General features: G+C 40.5%; 1 protein-coding gene across 2 annotated transcripts in view; it reads left to right on the top strand.

The window, feature by feature from the left end:
• Positions 1–20,914, top strand: part of LOC124136483 (ras-specific guanine nucleotide-releasing factor 2-like) — a 977,843-nt gene that overhangs the window by 669,110 nt on the left and 287,819 nt on the right. For both annotated transcript variants that reach the window (XM_046502407.2, XM_046502406.2), the window contains one exon: positions 14,829–15,008. In XM_046502407.2, the coding sequence (XP_046358363.1) occupies positions 14,829–15,008 (180 nt within the window). The remainder of the gene's footprint in view (positions 1–14,828; positions 15,009–20,914) is intronic.

Raw genomic sequence — 20,914 nt, 5'->3', positions numbered from 1 at the left:
CCAATCATAACTCAAGAATCACACAGCTCAGAATCTCTTCACAATTGGCACCAAGAATCCCAATATCCTGAAGCAGATACCACAAAAATCCCAAGGCCATAGGCCCAAAGACCAAGGGCAGATAACCAAAAAACAAGTATTTTTTGAAGATTTATGTTGGCCTATTGCTCCCCAACCGCTTGTCCGATTACTTTCAAAATTGGCATGTGTCTGCTGCTTTAGGTGCTTGACATTTTTTGTTCTTTAACTTTGGCCATTGGTCACGGGGTTTGGCAGCCATATTGAATTCAAGGTTTTTACAGTGTTTTGGGGGTACATGTCTTCAAAAGCATAGAACTCTGACTCCACTTAATGAAATGCTTCCAAACTTTCTGGAACTTGTCTCCATACACAACACATTAAACCTTTGATAGCTGTCTTGGGATATCATTTTTAGTTGAGGTCCTATTGGATTTTGATTTTGATCATTTTTTCCGCAGACATTTAACTTTAAAGATCATATCTTGTTAGGTTCTTCACAGATACAACTGAGACTTAACATTAAGTTACTTAGTCATATGAACATCATTTTGTGTTCTTGGCTGTATGCTAAAAGTAACAATACTTGGTTGCAATATTTAAAAACACATTTGAGTGCAAATACTGAATGCAGCACTCGTAAATCTAGGTAGGTAGGATTATTTCCCTTTGACTGTCGACTACCCTTGAAGATCTGGGTTAGAATTGGTCTTTAGCAACCCATGCTTGTCTTGAGAGGCGACTATCTAGATCGGGTGGTCAGGTTCCCTGACCTGCTACTTTATTTCCCAATTGCCAAATGCTACTGTACCCCCCGTGCCCCCCGACACCCCCAGAACAGGCCAATTTCTTGCGGTGATGTCCACCCTGTCTGCGGTGACTATGATTTAGTACGTTGGTACAAGCAAACCATTTGAGGATTCGAACATGGTCGAAGTCAGAAATTGGTTAAGAATACCCTGGGACACTAATGACTATATTTTGATTGAGTTGGTTCAAGCAAACCATTTGAGGATTCGAAGTCAGAAATGGGTTAAGAACATCCTGGTACGCCCTGGAACAATCAATTTCGTAGCGGTGATGTCCTACAAGCGCTGCATACATTAGACAGCATTGGCACAAGCAAACCATGTAAGGATTCGAACAAGAGGATTCGAGGTCAGAAATGGGTTAAGAACTCACTGGGACACATGTGATGATGTCTCGCAAGCGGTTCCTTGCATTTGACAGCGTTGGTACAAGCAAACCATATGCGGATTCGAACATGGACGGCGTCTGAAATGTGTGTAAAACATCCCGGGGCGTTCTGGGACACGTCAACGTCGTAGAGGCGATGTCTTGCAAGCATTTCCTTACTTTTGACGGCATCGTTACAACCAAACCAATTGGGGATTCGAACATGGACGAGGTTGGAAACAGGTTCAGCACTTTATCTAAGCAATGCGACAGAAACCCGGGGTCCTGGCCAAGTCAGAACACTAATCCGTTTGACTGTAGCTCAATGGACAAGGGAGCTACGCTCCCGGACTATTTGACCCCCTGCCACCCGGCCTGCCACCCTGCCTGTCACCCTGCCACAAGCTGCCGTACAGCAGACCTCTGAATACCAGACCTTCGAACACTTGTAACTCGGAAACTACTGGTCCGATTTCAACCAAATTTCGTGTGTGTATGAAGAGTGGGATCGTCCAGATTATTATTGCAATCATATTGTTCTATTGTAATCGTTCGATTTATTATTAGGGCTCTATGTGCCGGGACACCCTTGTACACGTCAATTGCGCAGCGGCGTCTTTATTTGACGGCATTGGTACTAAGAATCCATTTGAGGATTCGAATATGAACAAGGACTGGAATGGGTTCAGAACACCCAAGAATTCTCTGGCTCCCGCCAATTTTGTCAAAACGGACTAATGACATATCAAGTAATAAATTACACTATAGCATACTCATGTGCACTGCATTATAAAGTGGATTCAAATTGACTGGAACTAAATGATTTATTGGTATGAGGGGCGGTCGGGTAGCCTTGTGGTTAAAGCGTTCGCTTGTCACACCGAAAACCCGGGTTCAATTCCTGACATGGGTACAATGTGTGAAGCCCATTTCTGGTGTCCCCCGCCGTGATATTGCTGGAATATTGCTAAAAGCGGTGTAAAACCATACTCACTCACTCACTATTGGCGTGAGATGTATTTTGCCCCGTTGCTCTGAAACCGCTACTCCGATTACTTTCACACTCTACGTGTGCCTGCTGCTTTATGTGCTTGTCATCTTTTGTTCTTTAACTTTGGCCATTGGCCACGTGGTTTGGCAGCCATTTTGGATTTCGGGTTTTCACAGTGTGTTTTGGGCACACAGGTCTTCAAAAGCATACGACTCTGAATCCACCACATGAAATGCTACCAAACTTTCTGAGATTTGTCTCCGTACATACTTACTTACTTACTTACTTACTTTGGAGATTTAACGTGCGCTTTCCGACTGATGCGTACTTGGCACACGGGCCCGGACAGGCCATTTAATGTGTTTCCAAAAGGGGCGAAAGTGGTCTGTGCAACCCAAGAGGGGGCTTTAGAGGTTGCTTATATAGAATTTGGGAATTTTGAGATTTGAAATAGATGCCGATGGGGTTGGGGAGTAGAACTAAGGGAGCTGGGTATGGTGGATGTTTGTTTGTTTATGTGATTTTGATTTGGTAGATTATAGTGTTTTTAGATGCGTTTTATTAGTTCCGTTTTGATAAAGAATACGCCTAAGGCCTTGAAGTTTTCTAGTTTATTTTGTGGGTTTAGTATTGCTTCTAGAGAGCCTTGTTTAGATTGAGGGTGGTTTGTAATGCGGTTCGATGTGTTAGGTAGTGTGTGCAGTGGATGAGTGCGTGTTCTGGGGTTTCTAGTTGTTTGCAGTGTGGGCAGTTACCTGTAGTGTGTTTTTTTAGTTTTTTTAGGTGGTTATTTAGGTTGGTGTGTCCTGTTTGGAGTTTAGTGATTACTCTGTTGATTTTTTTTTATGGATGGAGAATTTTTGGTTTGGTTAGCGGTTTGCTGAGCACTTTTTTGATTTGGCTTTAATATATAGTCTGTTAGGTTTTTACAATAGGTTTCTGGATCATTATTTTCTATATCGTTTAAGTTAGCTTCGTTGCAGATATCTTGGAATTGGTCCCAGTTAGCTTTATTGTAATGGAATTTTGGTTCTTGGTTTTCTGTTTGGATTGGTACGTTTGTATTTCCTATGGTTATGTTTATGGGGAAGTGGTCACTACCTAGCGGGACGAGTAGTATAGGTAATGGGGGTTCTGCCGCAACTCCACTGGAGCCAGATTTATTACCTATACTGCTACTACAGGTGGCATTTTTTATCCCAAAATGATTTTGCGATTCAATGATAGTCATGAGTTGTTTTTGACGAAACATCAATATTAATTAATAATGAATACAATTTACTATAGCCCACGAGGATATTGGAAAGGTGTAGGAGCAATAAAAAAATTAGCCACCGCGGCTAAGGTATCTAAAGATGTGGCCAAGGATTGGTTAAAGAAACAAGCGATGTGGCAAATATATTTACCAGCACCGCGTTATATACCGAGGAAAAAGTTTGATATTTTTACAACGAATGTAGTTCATCAGGCTGACCCCTTGTTTCTTCCCCACGATAAGGTAAAACGCAAAACGTATAAATACGCTTTAACCGTAGTGGATGTGGCTAGTCAATACAAAGAGGCTGAGCCAATAACCTCGAAAGATTCAACAGAAGTAGCTAATGCATTGAGCCGCATATATAAACGCGGACCACTAAAATGGCCTAAGCTATTTCAAGTAGATCCCGGTCGCGAGTTTATGGGATCGGTAACTAAACTGTTAACAAAGCACGATGTCGAAATCAGGCATGGTTAAAGAGAGGCCCACTGCAGTCAAGCTATCGTCGAAAGATTTAACAGGACATTAGCGGAACGTTTGTTTGGCTATCAGTATGGGATTTAAATGAAATCCGAGCGATTGAGATCAACCGAATGGGTGACACGATTATCAGCTGTTGTATCAGCTCTGAATAATGAAGTAACGAGATTAATAGGGAAGAAACCATCCGATGCTATTAAAATGAAATCCGTGACTTCCGAATCTTCAGCACCGAGGAGAGGCAAAGAACGAAAACTTCCGGATAGAGTAAGGGTAAGATATTTATACCAGCCCAGTGAACTCGAAGGAGGCCTACGTCGCGCAACCGATCCCATATGGTCCCTTAAGACATATAACATTAGTCGATTGGTTATGAAAGAAGGAGAGCCTATTCTTTATCATCTTCAAGATGGACCGGGTAGGGCATTTGTACGAGAAGAGTTGTTCATAGTTCCCGACGGTACGGTATTACCACCATAACCATAAGCATAGGTAGTTACACCATCATTATCAATCCATCTCTTTGTATCTAAGGGGGATAATGATGTCTGGTTCATTCTTAATCCATATATCCTATGATTGTAACTTCTTAAAGAGTTCATCTCGTGTTTGAACGTTCTACCGTTGAATAATGATTCTTTATACTGTTCGTGTTTGATAAACAGATCTACCAGAAGTGACGTCACAATCGGGAGGAATATAATATAGACCGGAGGTGCTGAAGTGATGCCATAACCGGAAGTGACGTCATAAATGACGTCAAAGGATCTAGAAATGATATCAGAACCAGTCAAAAAGAGGAACTGACATCACTGGAAGTGAAGTCATAACCGGAAGTTGATAAACCAGAAGTGATGTCACTCTCATAATTTGAGATAAATGATGAGTTAGAATAGAACTAAAGACATCATTTCATGATTATCAGCAAATACTATGGTACTTCAGGTGAAGGTATCTCATATTGACTGATATTATCATAATACCTGATTTCATGTCCTTTAAGAGAGATTCTAGAGCAATTACTTCCTGAGAGGGTTTGGATCCGGTGATATACAAGAACTCATAAGACAGTATTGGATTGCTGTCAACTACACACAGAGTTACTAGAAGCAGATCCCACCTTATCCATCTGGTATATTCTGGCTATGATGTAATAGAGGTAGAGGATTCACAGGAATTATCAATAGTTATCATTGTTACTAATTCTAAGAATACTACCTCTATTACATCAGGAAGTACTCCCACCCACCTCCCCAATTCATCTGCCTCCAGTGGTTAGATGTTTTTGGAAAGAAGTGACGTTTTTCCCACTTTTACACACAGAAGAGCTGATGTGCTAGATGTGCTATTAGGGGAACAACAAGTTGTGTGTAGTTGACAGTGAAGAGGACTTCTGTTGAAAATCTGAAGATTTAGTTACAGTGTGTCTGCAGCCAAAAAACAGGATTTATGGCTATGATGTAATAGAGTTAGTATTTTTAGAATTATTAACAATGATAACTATTGTTTGATGTTCCACAGAAGATCAGTGTTCCTCAAATCTACCATATGTGGTTTCTCCTTTGGTTTTGAAGTCGTTTCCAATGTTGAATTTTGTGAGATTCTCTCCTTGTGCGATGTGCTTTGTTTCTCAGTCTTTTAGTTGTCATGACTGTTTCCTTTGATGTAGGCTGTGTGGGTGGGTCGTTGGCACTGGGTAGTCTCAGAAGTGATCATTGTTTATGCAGTTTGAGTCTGTTCAGTGGGTATATCAGTTGATGTTGAGGGCGATTTTACTGTGCTGGCATAGGAGAGCTTCATCTTGGAAGTGACGTTTGCTATCTTATTATCAATAGTCTTTAGTTTGTTGTTTATTTGATAGTCAAGACAAAGTAGTTCATGCTCAAGCTCGTGGACTCTTTCCTTGAGTGTTTTAATTTCTTATGAGTCGAGTTTGAGTTGTGCTCTTAATTCTGAATCTTCCAGCCTTTTAGCAAGGTCGTCAATTGTCTTGCTCTTGTGGCCGATTTCAAGATCTTTTTGTGAGAGGTCTTCATTCAGTTTCAACTCAGAGCTTCTGAGAGCTTCTTATCAGTGGATTTTGTAGCCTGTGATACACACTGTTTAAAATGCGCAATATGACTCTGAGTTTTCGATCTGAATCAGGGGAAGTGTCATTTTCATCGTTGTCAGACATATCTGGGACACTCGTTCAATTGAGTACTTTAGTTTGGAGTACATGTTCTGGTACACCTACCTCAATGAAGTGAAAATGATCATATACATTTTGTGCACTGTTCAGAAGGTGTTCCTCGGACAGGTTACCGGGACATCTTTCGAACGCACCAGCTTCGCGGAATCGACCGAACATAACCTACTTCGCGGAATTCGTATGTCTCCTTGGCGGTTTGAATGTAACACGTGACTGCTTGAACGTGGCAGATGAGATTTAGGGCTGATAGGAGTAGGACGCATCACGAGATGCTCTTACTCATAGCTTGCGTGTTTTCAGAGCACTACTAGGGCTATGCTTCCAAGCGCCTACTTCCATACTTGGGAAGTTAGGGCTATACTTCCAAGTGCATACTTCCATACCAGGGAAGTTCAATTTGTACATAATGTGTTTATTGTAAATATCTTGTGGGTTTAATAAAAGGGTTGAATTTCCGTTTTCAGTTATAGTTTTCATTTGAGGGGTTTCTTCTCCTCATTTTATGGTAGCAGAGCGTGGTTTCTCAGACATATTTGCATCATGTCATTATGAGTGCAAGATAGATTCATAACACAGAAAAGACTATTAGGTCGTGTTTTGCTAGTTTTCAGTTTTCCGTAAGTGTATTTTGTGTGCATTTGTATAGAAATGTAAATGTTACACCATTTCTAAGTACTTGACTAAGCGTGCTCAACGAGAATGGCTAGGCCAGTCAAGAAAACCACTGAAATCAGTAGTGTGAACCTGATGTCAATCCAACAGATGTGGATTGGACTGAAAAGATTTTGCTTCTTAAACGGCAAAAAACAAATGTTAAGTCCACATTTACAAAAGCAAAGAACAAGTTGTATGGCTTGATAGATGGTGAAGATGAACCCTCAGGTAGGGATGGTATTTCACAAGTTGTCTCAGTTCAGGCAAAAGCCATAGATATCATGACAGACCTAACTCTAGCCTATTCAAAGTCCAAACAAGCTGCCAATGTAGTTAAGACTGAGCAGTAGATGTGCCTGATTGAGGAAGAATCTAGTGAAGTCATTGCATATACACAGGATTATCTTGACAGCAGGACAGATGTTTCTACATTATCTAGTCGTAGACTCTCTGGGTCCTGAACAAACTAGTAGAAAGCCAAATGCAACAACTGAGGTTAAACTTATTGAAACAGAGGGTCCATTTCAGACCATACATGTCGATAGACGTGAAGCCCATGCACCTAAGGGTAGACCTGTAAATAAAAATCCTGTTCAAATGGCAGACTTGTCGAACCCTTCCAATTCCCATTTTCATGCTATTGGTTGTCAAAACAACTTAAGCCTGTTTCGGGTGATGTGGTACAGTATGAAAGCTGGAAAGCTGCCATTCTCACTTGTGTAGACCAGGCTCCGTCAACTGCAGAGTATAAATTACTACAGTTAAGGCAATATCTATCAGGTGCAGCATTAAAGGTCATTCAGGGGTTAGGTCATAGTGCTGTTTCATATGACATTGCTTTAGAACGCCTGGAACAAAAGTATGGTGGCAAAAGGCGCCAGGTAGCTTTGCAGCTGGAACAAGCTACTAACCTGAAGCCTATTCGTCAAGGCTGTGCCAAAGACGTTGAGAACTTCGCTGACGTTCTAGACATTGCTGTAGCTAACTTAAAGGAAGCTGACAGGATCAAAGAGCTTGGCAAGGGTTTGTTGTATGCAACATTGCTAAAAAAAATGACAGAACCCATGATTGCACAGTTTAACAGGTGGATTAATGAAAGGGATATGCAAGAGTCTGTCGTGACTCTTAGAGAATGGGTTCTTCAAGAGGCAGAGTATCAAACGATTGCCTCGGAGACCGTCCATGGTCTTTGGGGCAAAAAGTCTGGGCAAGGTAAATCAGTAACTCTTGTTAGTAATACAACCAGTGGATGCGTTTGTTGTGGAAACCAACATGCGCTGTGGGCATGCAAAGTGTTTAAGGGCCTGAGTGGTGATGAAAGATGGAACTTTGCAAAGCAACACAAAATGTGTTTCCGATGTTTAGGTCAATTTCACTTAGGCTCACAGTGCAAGTTCATAAAGCAATGTGCGATTAATGGTTGTAAAAGGACACACAACAGATTGCTGCATGATACCACGGTAAATAGGCCACAACTTAAAAGCAAAATGTCTAAGCCTAGCACTGATGAAGATTTGATCCCTGAGGCTTCAGGAAATGCTTCATCAGAGTCCTGTTCTCAATCAGTAACAAAAGAGAGGGCACACACTACAGTACCAGTCCCTGAAACTTCATTAACAGCACTCAGAACAGTCCAAGTTGTTCTTAGATATGGCAAGAGAAGTATGTGTGTAAATGCATTACTTGATGATGCAAGCAGCAGGTCATACATCAATGATGATGTAGCTGCTGAGTTAGGCTTGCAAGGAACACCACAACATGTATCTGTCAGTGTACTAAATGGGAAAACAGACACATTTGTAACTAAGCCTGTAGAATTCGGTATTGAGAGTTCGGATGGCAAAGTAAATATCCAGATGTCTGCTCTCACCATAAACAGGGTTACAGGTGATTTGAAAGTGATAGACTGGCAGAAACACAGAAATAAGTGGAATCATCTGCGATGCATCAGGTTTCCAACTATTGCCAGACATCCAGTGGTCGATCTTCTGATTGGTATAGATTATTTACAGTTGCACCATTCATACCAAGATGTTTGTGGCAGACCAGGAGAGCCATATAGCTCGCAGGACTCCTCTTGGGTGGACTTGTATTGGCAATGTAGGTCACGATGATGGACAACCATCATATTGTGGTTTGACATACTACACACACAGCCCAAATTCAGAACTGTCAGACTTGGTGAAATCCTTTTGGGATGTTGAAGAAGTTAAGAATCCTTCTTAGATTATCAAACCATGTGACAAGAGAGCTCTTTGCAAAGCAGAGAAATCCTTGGTTTATCATCACGGTAGATACCAGGTTGGTATTCCATGGAAGGAGGAGGTTCCAAGCTTACCGAACAACTATGATATGGCTTATCGCAGGCTGGTTAGTACTGAAAAGAAACTGTCAAAAGACCCAACTGTTGCACAAGATTATGACAGTACACTTTCTCAGTACTTGGAAAAGGGTTATATTAACAAGGTAACAGTTGAACATAAATCAAGTGATGCTTGGTACCTTCCACATTTTCCTGTTCTGCGTCCAGATAAATCCACAACTTAAGTGCGCATAGTTTTCGATGCTTCGGCAAAGTTTGGAAATGCATCATTAAATTATGCAATAGACCCAGGTCCAAAGCTCCACACTGAACTCTTTGATGTTTTGTTGCGATTTCATAAAAGTTCTGTTGCAATCATCTGTGACATTGCAGAAATGGTCCTACAAGTAGAAATAGATCCCAGAGATAGGCCCTTTCATAGATTTCTTTGGCGATCAATGTCTCCAGATGTCCCACCAGACATTCACGAGTTCAATCGATTGGTCTTTGGAAATACAGCCTCTCTATTTCTGGCCCAATTTGTTAGCCAAGAGAATGCAAAGAAGCATGAAGCAGAATCGCCTAAAGCTGCTGAAACTGTTATGAAGTCCACTTACATGGATGACAGTATGGACTCAGTTGAAACAGATGACGATGGCGTAGATCTATACTGTCAGTTAAAGCAACTTTGGTCCAAGGCTTTGATGCATCCCAGGAAATGGCTTTCCAATTCACTAAAAGTACTTGCACACATTCCGCAAAGTGATCGTGCATCCAAAATCGATATCAGGGAAGGCAGCCTTCCATCTGTCAAAGCTCTTGGGCTAATGTGGATACCAGAAGACGATATCTTCAGATTTAAAGCAGAGCCATTACCCACAGCTGAAACTACAAAAAGAGGTTTCCTTAGACAGGTTGCTAGATTGTTTGATCCTCATGGTTTCCTAGGTCCTTTCATCGTCACAGCAAAGATATTGCTGCAGAACCTGTGGTTGACTGGACATGACTGGGATATGGTGATCTACCAGAGCACATGCAAGACAAAATCACTGAATGGTGAGGTCAATGGAAAGACATAGAAGCACTAGAAATTCCAAGATGTTTGCGCACCAGTTCAGGTGTACAAACTACTTGCATACATACCTTTGTCGATGTATCAGAGGATGCATATGGCACATCTGTATTTGCAGTGTATACTTACCAAAATGGTGACAGCTCCAGTAGGTTGGTTTGCTGCAAAGAACCGTATAACTCCCCTCAAAGCATGCAGCATTCCTAGGCTTAAGCTAATGGCTGCTGTACTTGATCTGAGACTTGTCTTGGGCTGCAAGACAATTGTTGCCTATACTGTCATGGCAAAGGCTGATCCCGAGTAGAGACTTGAGCCAACAACGTTTTCATGTTGGAAAAAGCTTACTCGCACATGTGCCTGGGTCAATAGGTTCCTCTACAACTGCTCGAATCCAGCAGATCTCAGAATGATTGGAGAAGTGGACACAACAGACTATCATCCTCGAAAGCGCTGGAGAAGGCTACAAGAGCTGATGAGACCTTTCTGGCGTCGATGGATGAGGGAATGGTTGCCAACTCTAAACACCAGGAGGAAGTGGAACAGACCCTCAAAGGATGTGCGTGTCGACGACGTCATTGTGTTGGTGTCGCCAGAAACACAAAGGGGACAATGGCCGCTCGGAATCGTGGAGCGTGTGTACCCAGGACCGGATGGACATGTGAGAGTGGTGGATGTCAGAGTCGCCAATTCAACTTTTACCCGGCCAGTGACGAGGATATGCCCACTGGAATGGACAGCATAGTGACAGCATGTGGATTCGCGCTTAACCTCTATCCTTCTCAAGGACATTTCATGAAATTTTGTGGACATTTGTGGACATTCAGAGGAACGACTGACTTACATTTTCGACAATCTGTGGACAATCTGTGGACAATCTGTGGATAATCTGTGGACAATCAGTGGACAATCTGTGGACAGTCTGTGGACAATCTATGAACAGTCTGTGGACAATCTGTGGACAGTCTGTCGACAGTTGTGGACAGTCTGTGGACAATTTGGATACTTTGTGGACAATGGACTATTTGTGAACAAAGACAAAGTGACAGTACAATAAACTGATGTGACATTTGCACTCAATCTGCATTTTGGACAGAAATGAGTTGATTGAATTTTGACATGTAACACTCGTGAGGTTAACGTGTGAATGTATTTGACAGTTAATTTGTGACAGATGTCATGGATTCATATTGTTGGATTATGCTTCTGTTAGTTGGTAAGTATGTATATTGTCCATGATCATATTTACATTGCCATGTATTTCAGTTATTCAGTAACAGTTGTATTCTTTGCCAGTAAACAGATATATAGTTGCCAGTAAACTGCCAAGTAGGGGGGTATGTTCAGAAGGTGTTCTTGGACAGGTTACTGGGACATCTTTCGAACGCACCAGCTTCGCGGAATCGACCAAACATAACCTACTTCGCGGAATTCGTATGTCTCCTTGGCGGGTTGAATGTAACACGTGACTGCTTGAACGTGGCAGATGAGATTTAGGGCTGATAGGAGTAGGACGCATCGCGAGATGCTCTTACTCATAGCTTGCGTGTTTTCAGAGCACTACTAGGGCTATGCTTCCAAGTGCATACTTCCATACCAGGGAAGTTAGGGCTATTCTTCCAAGTGCATACTTCCATACCAGGGCAGTTCAATTTGTACATAATGTGTTTATTGTAAATATCTTGTGGGTTTATTAAAAGGGTTGAATTTCCGTTTTCAGTTATAGTTTTCATTTGAGGGGTTTCTTCTCCTCATGCACATTTATCGAGGGCATTTTGTGAACACCGCCATTTGTATTTCGTCGTTTGACAAGCGACCCTGGTGGAAAGTTGTCACCATTATCCTCTCTCTGACGTGATTGATATCCTTCATGCTTTTGTCGTAAAATACTAAATAAGCTTTTCATGAGTGATCACTTTTCTTTGTGTCTAAGTTTTTCTAAATCTCCAGATACATGGCTTTGCCCTGTTCATCGCTGGGCAGGGGCAAGGTTTGCCCCGTCGTCTAAGGAGTCGCGATTTGCTGTGCCGAGTTGCATCCCTTGGGCATGCCAGAAACCTATGATTGTGGGTTCGAATCCCGGTTCGCCCCAATTATGTTTCTAGGTTTGTCAGCACCATACCTGTGCTCGTGGGTTTCGCCGAGGTGGTAAACGTCTGAGACCTGCATCACTTCGGGCTTTCCTCCCATATTAAGCTGACACGCCGCGATATAACTGGAATACTGTTAAAAGCGGCGTTAAACCCAACTCACTCACTCACTCACTCATCGCTGGGCTGTGTACTGCAGACCTTGTCTGATTCTTCTTTTGTTAGCCAGTCAGGAGCTGAGCGCTCACTGTGTGACTCTGGTGAAGACTCCATTGTTGAATAGGTTTGGGTTGTTAACACATGCATGGCTATATAGTTTAGTTATTGCAAATAGTTTTACAGATTCTGATAAAAAAAACACCATTAAACTCACTTTCCAAGAAACTTCGTTTTCACGGCATTGTTTTTCTGTGATGCTGAGTTGTTAGTAGGTACTCTCTCAAGTTGTACAGCTGTATAGATCATGAGATAAGTAGCACTTTTCTCAGAGCGATGTTACATGCGACCGTCCCCTTCCCTTTGTACATTGCTAATCACCTATCAGCGTCAATTATCTGTTGGCTCCCCTTTGCTAAGTTTCCACCTTTGTTACCTTATTACATTTGTAGTTCTTACAGGTACATGTATATGTTCTCTGCCTCATAACATTTATTCACCTGATGAAGGAGTAAGTTTATACTCCGAAATGTTGTGTTCCTCATAAAAAAGAAGTTGTCATCCATAAATTCTTTTCCTTAAGACTGGACATGCTTGCTCAAATGCAGATATCATATCAAGCAAGTCTCCCAACGCAGGCAGCTATTGTTCAACATGCTAAGCATGCCGCATATGTGGGGCCAAGCAACCATGTACCAAATGGAAACTGCTGTTTGGGGATGGAAGAAGCAAGATGACATGGCATGTCTTTTTGACAACTGACAAAGTGAACCTGCAGGACTCAGTGCCGTATGAGACACAAGTGTTTATCATTTTTGTCTGCCATGTTCAGCTTTGTGCAGCAGCAATTGCGAGGACTAGCATCTGTATACACTGACAGGAATGATCCTGCAATTTAAGTTTTGTCAGATCTGAACATGATAAGACTGACATTGACAACATTAAATCCCTCAATACAAGTTTTGAATGACAATGAAACAAAAAGATGTTAGTCAAAGGAACTCTGTATGATAAGTATCAATTCAGCACTAACAACATGAAAGAACAAAAAAACCACATAGAAACAAAAAGAAAAAACAGCAAATTTCAAATAAAATGTGTAAAATACATAAATTTAAATTAAGAAAATAAATATGTCATATATGAAGGTTCTGATTGATTAAAGATAAGTAACATCAGCTTCTGAATTGTTACAAACGTATAGTTCCACACAAAACCATTCAGTTCAGTCACCTATTTAGACAAAATGGTATTAATTACCTGAAATGTCGACCATCTTGGAAAAATAGCCACCATTTTGAATTTTCCATTTTCCTGTGGCTTATGAGCTTTTTGAAGAAAGGGGTACCAGAGTAGTATTCATGCCAAATTTTATGCTTGTGTCACTATGTGACTATGCAAATCTGCTGGGCTATTAATTGTTAATGGGAATTCATCAGATTTTCTGACTTACAATTTGCAGTTTGACTCATTATTCATTAATATTTAGTGAAAGGGTATAGACACTATTGCTTCATTATAGTTGTAAATATAATAAAAGGAATTTTCTGGAAGAAGTTTGCTGAAATATACCCTTTTTCATGCTTCACAGCAGCCATATTAAAAAATCAGTTTATGGCCATTACTCTTTCATTTTTTGTGGCAAGTGATTCTGTGGCATGTTTTTTGCTCACCAAGCAATTAATCTTATTTCAATTATCTCTCCAAGAACCTAAAAACGATTAGTCCACACCCACTAAGAGATTATTTAAGGGACCGACCATTTGTTTTATGTGGAGGACTGGAATTTTGATTTTTTTTTTGTTCAGCTACAGCTACTAGATATTATATTATTTTAAATGATGCAATTTTTGGTGCGGGCAAGTTCTTTTTTTTTCAAAAGTCTGAAGCAGAATTATTTTTTTCAAGAATTTTCAGGGACAATTTATTTATTTTTTGATAAATCCCCCCCAAGAATTTCAAGTGGTTGGTCCTTTATACTTGTGTCCGGAATGGCTTAGAATAGAGTGGGTGGGGTTTGTGTTGCATTATTGAGCTGATCCATGGTTTCATATCATTGTTTACAGGTTTTTTACTTGAATAAGACACTGTCCTTAAATTCTTTTAAAATACACATGTGGTTTTGTATGCTTCTTCTCTGAAACTGCCAACCTGAGGAAGTTAAACTTTGGCATGCATGTCTCTCCATAAGGACTGGTCATGTATTATGGGGGAGGGGAGAGGAGACAACTTAGTATAGGACTGTATGAGATTTTGCTGTCTTCCTCCCATTTAATTTAACATTTATTCATGACACACAAACACCCCTATAATAAATGACCAGTCCTTAAATAATGTTAACATTTATATAAAAATGTTTTGATAACATAGAACTGTGTCATTATTTTCATTTTATTCCCCACTGGAGATGAGAAAAATGTGTTCCCCCCTCTCCTTGTTGCAGGATTTTGAGTCAGATCTGACTCTGAAAAGTTCTGTAATGGAGCTTCTAGATGAGATGCTGAACAACAGCAACCTTCTGCCAACAGAACACAAAGCTGCTGGATCTATATTACGCACAATTACCAGGGATACCTCTACTATGTCACTTGAGGACCTCAACAAACTGCTTGCACCACCAGTGGTAATTATATGATATTAAAATTTTCAAACTCAAATCTTGCAAACTAACTCTTGCTACACTGCTGTACATAAATAATGTCTCCCAAAGACAGGACTACCAATGAAAACTGACAGACTGCAACAAAAAGCTGTCATACACACAAGGAATTGGCAACAGAAAATAATGAGAACATAACCAAAAACTTAGAAACAGCATCATAAATCTGGAAGCATGATGCCAAAAACATGGAAACGGCAGCACTAAAACACACAGACCGCAACTTTCCAAATTACGGGTAGGCATGACCCAGAACAAGAAGGAAGTTGTCAGTCATGGATCATGAGGATCAACAAACAGCAAGTACATTTACATCTTACAGTGCTAATATAATAATACATATCGAGAATATTCTGTATTAGTGCTGTAAGATGTAAATTTTTCAGTGTTTGTTGATCCTCGTGACATGACATGACAGATGTTAGAGATTTCAGACCTCCAATATGCCCCAGAAGAATTTCCTGACACCACATATTATCTATAGATAGCGTGTATAGACCTCAAAACTGTTTTGACAAATGGGCTATTCATGTCAAGGTTATCCTGAAGGTCATAGCCTGATGAAAAGGGTTTTTTTTAAATAATAACTCCAGCATTGACATTATGTAAAAAAAACCTGTTACATGTTTTGGGGTTGAATTCTCAGTGAAGGTCATTCATTCAGTATTTTTACAGTCTTAACTAAAAAACATTTTTCTGCATGTAGTAGTTATATTGATTGAATACTTATGAATGACAAGTGATGAACTCACAGTGACCTACTTTCAATGAGTAGCATATGCAATTGTATTTTTGAAACAGGGCTCGAAGTTGCGAGTGATTTGGTCACATTTGCGAGTGAAGTTTGCGAAATGCAATGAAATATTTTAAAACACTTATCTCTTGGTGAGTACGGAAAAATCATGAATTTAACTCTTTCAACACCGTAGGCCGGTACACCCACTGGCCAAGAAGCCTCGAGTCCCCAGACACCGCAGGCCGGTAGACCGACCAAGCTGTAATCATGTCAAAATAGAGGGTATAAAACTTTTTAAACCTACCTGTCATATCATTCATTTTTAAAATCTCTCGCATTTCAAATGTATGAAATACGTATTCCATTTCAATTTATTATTTTTATTGCTAAATCAAAAAAAAATATTAACTATTTCCCGCAATGTTATTGAAAATAAAATTCTTGGACACACACTTCAAGTTTGACAACCGGTCCACATGGGACATGTCAAAAAGCAAAATAAATATGTTTCCAGCAAATCTTTAAATATACTATAAAAAGTAATATAAAAAATCAACAAAAATATATATAAAAGTTTTCAAACTTACAGCTATTATTAAGTTATTATTTCCATCTTTTCATGCGATTGCGTGTAATGTAAGTCAAATGACATCTCGGCTTTTGTCGCCTCGATTTCTCAGCCTGGATGTTTCATGCCCAAATATATGCATTGTCACAGCTCGTAACCTAGCACGATACATCCATGAAGTTCCAATTTTATAATATAGATCACAATTTTCTGCTTTAAATGTTCAGAATAACACAATTTAACAAAAAACTTTCGTCAAAATCTGAAATTCATCATTACACAAGGACAGTACCATTGCTGTAATTTGATTGGCTGCCCTAAATTTGACCAGTCACGAACCTTGTAGCAGATTTCGGCAAGAAACAGCAACAACAAAAAACTCTTGGAGAGGTTACTGTCATGTAGATAAAAAATAAGCTTTCTAATGGTGTGTCACTTGGCATTTCTTCTACGTACGTGTTATTCATACGAAGCTTAGAAAACGTAGTGGACAGCCGCTGTTATCGGGAAATGGGTGAAGACAGACATTATTTTTAAATCTTTATAAAATAATTTTCCGATTACATAAACAATGAAAATAAAAAAGAAATAGGTAAGTGGATTTTATGTAATCTTATATTTGCTGCAAATTGTCAATTTTTCACTTCCTTGGTCCATAATCTGGACATTATGAATGTGTGACCGTACATCTTTATCTACAACGAACTTAATTAAGTTGTAAAGCATTATTTAAATAATGTAATAAATATAGCTTTCATATGTGTGAACAGTAGGATAAGACCTTTTAGATGGTGTATTACTTGTAGTAACAAAGATGTTTTACAAGCAGATATTTTCCTTGATGAATGTTGGCTTCATCTATCACACAAGAGTCTCTGGGAACTTTCAATTTACATGAATCAGTGATAAGTTAAATAAAGTCAATTTCACTGATATTTTGGTTTTTTTTCAATTTTTAAGACGTTAGGCATACACCATTGTGTCCAAAATTGAGATTGAAGTAAAGTATCTTTTTAAAGTGACTATCCATGATCATGTCATCATATCATGTTTGACAGTACTCAAAACAAACATCTATTTGAGAGCCAGCTAATATGTTAATGCTCAAACATTTAACATTGTTACAATTTCAACAATGTGTTCAAATTTGATGTCTTTTACTGTAATCAATTATAATAGATAACAGACAACTTTAAATAAACATAATCTTTTATTTATCACGATTGTAATAGGTAAAGTTGCATTGCGACTAGCGTTTCATTTTGGCTACTGATTATAAATATTTACTTAGCTATGAACAAGTTAGTAAAAAAGTGAACTTTGAGCCCTGTGAAACAATGTGGTGCTTGGAAATATCAGGGATAACATATTATTGCCATCTCCTTTACAAGCCAGGGAAATCATTTTGTCACAATGATATGTCAAGCCATTGGTCAAGTTCATCTTCAAGGTCATAGCCTGGTAAAAGCCTTGTTTACCTTATGAAAAGTGTTTACTGTGGGTCAATGAAACATAACACATGTTCCCATCAGTAAGGGAGGGGCCCATATTGGAAAAGGTGAGTGACCTATGTGTAAGGTCAAGATAAGGTGAAAGTAATGTTTTACATTTTCACTAAAATGCAGTTTCAGATGATTTGTTTTGTCTTATGCATTTAGTGAGTGAGTGAATTGGGTCTGACACTGCTTTGAACAGTATTCTAGTTATATCATTGCATGTCGATCACCTTAATGTGTGAGGAAAGCCCGAAGTAATGCAGGTCTCAGACGTTTACCACTGTAGTTAAACCCATGAGGACGGGTATGGTGCTGACAAACATAGAAACATAAAAGGGGCTAACCAGGTTTCAATGATGATATGTTTTGGCCTCATGCATTCAGTGAGTGAGTGAATAGGGTTTGACACTGCTTTGAACAGTATTCTAGTTATATCATGGCGTGTCGATCACCTTAATGTGTGAGGAAGCCCGAAGTAATGCAGGTCTCAGACGTTTACCACTGTAGTGAAACCTATGAGGACAGGTATGGTGCTGACAAACATAGAAACATAATTGGGGCTAACCAGGTTTCGAACCCATGATCATAGATACTTCTACCTCTTTTACATATCTGCCATAAATCCTGTATTTTGGCTTCAGTCACACTAACTAAAATCTCCAGATTTTCAACAGACGTCCTCTTCACTGTCAATCACACAATTAGTTGTCGCCAAGTAGTCTCGTAACTACCTAAGCCATGATGTAATAATGTCATCACTTTTTCCCCGTGTGTGCTAGAGTTAACAAGTAACAATCTAGCACTTGGTAGTAAGTCACATTAACCTAAGATTATTCTGATAAGTTGTCTAATATAAAGTAATAATGCTGTTGGAGAGTCAAACACACACGTAAGTACAGCTGGTGTTTGGTGATTTTGTGAGGTTGTCATGTTGTGTCCCTCTTCCCCTGGGTGCAAGAAGTGTGACTGATTCATGGTCACGGGAGATCCTCATGAAAACTGCGTGAAGTGCAGAAGCATGACCTGCAGCAAGGAGAAGAGATGTGAGCAATGCAGTAACACATCCGAGAAGATCTTCTCCAAGATGACCAGGGCCGTGACTAAGGCCAAGAGGCACGAGGCTCCCAAGAAGAAAGTGGAAAACATCATAACTGAAAAATCAGTTTCCTCTCCAGCTGACCCTCCATCCCCTGCACTCACCATGAGTCTGATCCACCGACTGTTCAAAGAACAGCAGGAGATGGTGAAGAGCATGTTTGAGATGAAGCTCTCAGCAGTGGCCACAGAGATAGGAAAAATCAAGGAGATGTAGGCCCATCTACAATAGACCAGAAAGCTCAGCCAGCAGGCCTGCAGACCAGGGTAGACGCGGAGTGCTACGATTATCCACCCCCATGGGAGATACCCAAGGCCACCCAGAGTCAGATGGTTTTGAGGATCAAGCTGATAACTCACCCCAACGAGATTACATCGAAGGCTATACCTTTGTGGAACTAGTTCATGAACTCTATCATCTTATCCCTATGCTTCGGCTGCATGTGGGGCACAGGTGGCCCAGTCGTCTAAGGCGCCGCGATTTGCTGTGCAGAGTTGGGTCCCTTGGGCACGCCAGAAACATGATTATGGGTTTGAATCCCGATTCACCCCGATTATGTTTCTAGGTTTGTCAGCACCATACCTGTGCTCGTGGGTTTCACCGAAGTGGTAAACATCTGAGACCTGCATCACTTCGGGCTTTCCTCCCACATACTGGAATACTGTTAAAAGCGGCGTTAAACCCAACTCACTCACTCACTCACTCGGCTGCATGTGACAGAGAGTTCACCACCCCAGATGCCCGAATACAGGGGATGTCATGCTCCTACATCGTTTCAACATAGTCATCAGACATTACCTTGGCCCAGTTAAGCTGGCAAGGTTGTTGAACAGTTGACTGATAACATTCACAGGCTCAAGTATGATGAATGTTTATCTTTACCACCTATGAAACAGAAGTTATATGGGCCGCACGAAGCTACACTTCCAGAATTCCCAAGTATGGATGAAGACTTCTACAAGTTGGTACGCAATCCCGACACAAATGTTATGTTATTGGCATCACAGTTCAAGGATTTCACATCAGTTTCCAGATACTCTATGGATGGATATCGGAGCTGATATAAATTGGTTTGTTGCCGGAATCAGACACATCATCCGACCTTTACAACCATCCTATGAAGGAGTTGCACCAGAAACACCCATGACTTATTAGGACTGATCAAGTCAGACTCATCCATAGCCTCCTACACTTGATTGTCATGATGCAGGAAGACTTTCTCTCCTCCCAAGTCTGGACTTCTGAGGCTAAAACATCAACAACTTTTAGCCCAGATCAGATCCAGAGCCATGTCAAACCAAACCAAGAAGTTTATTAAGACACAACCTACATCAGCGACCACAACATTTAACGGGAAATTAAAACATGTCATTGATGAAGTTATACGAGACACAGCCAAACGTTTCCAAACTTAAACTGCTAAAGCTCATGAATCATCCCATTCACAGAAGCATCCCTGGGATTATAAGTCATCAGTGTCCAAACGGCCTCCTCTGAAGAAGTTTGTCGCCTCCGGAAAGGATTCATACCAACCGAGGCGGAGGTACAACAAATGACAATCTTCCCAGGATTCCTTTCACCAACCAGATTACAAGAATCAGGGATATAATCGCCGTTGAAGATTGGGAGGCAGGGGTGAACGCAAGTTCTGACTTCCTTACAACCCCTTCCATCGTTATAGACCCTTTCGACCTGGCTATGTCAATGGACTGCGATTTACGCCTACCGTTTTACAATATAATGCCGATTTTCGGGCCCATTGGGAGGGCGTCTACTGTCATACGCCAAAATTTGAACCAAATTACACCCAACCACTGGATTCTAGACGTCCTGGCTCATGGATACAAGCTACACTTCAGGAAACAACAGATCCTGAACACACACACTGTGGGCCGAAGATTTCACCTGGTCGGAATAGCACCTTGGCTATTTACCAGGATTACAGTCATCAAGTTCGTTCACCTCCAGCTAGTT

Source organism: Haliotis rufescens, unplaced genomic scaffold (genome assembly GCF_023055435.1).
Source record: "Haliotis rufescens isolate VD_foot unplaced genomic scaffold, xgHalRufe1.0.p SCAF_1, whole genome shotgun sequence".
Lineage (NCBI taxonomy): Eukaryota > Metazoa > Mollusca > Gastropoda > Lepetellida > Haliotidae > Haliotis > Haliotis rufescens.
Note: the sequence above shows the minus strand (reverse complement) of the source record. Positions and strands in the feature narration are given on the sequence as shown.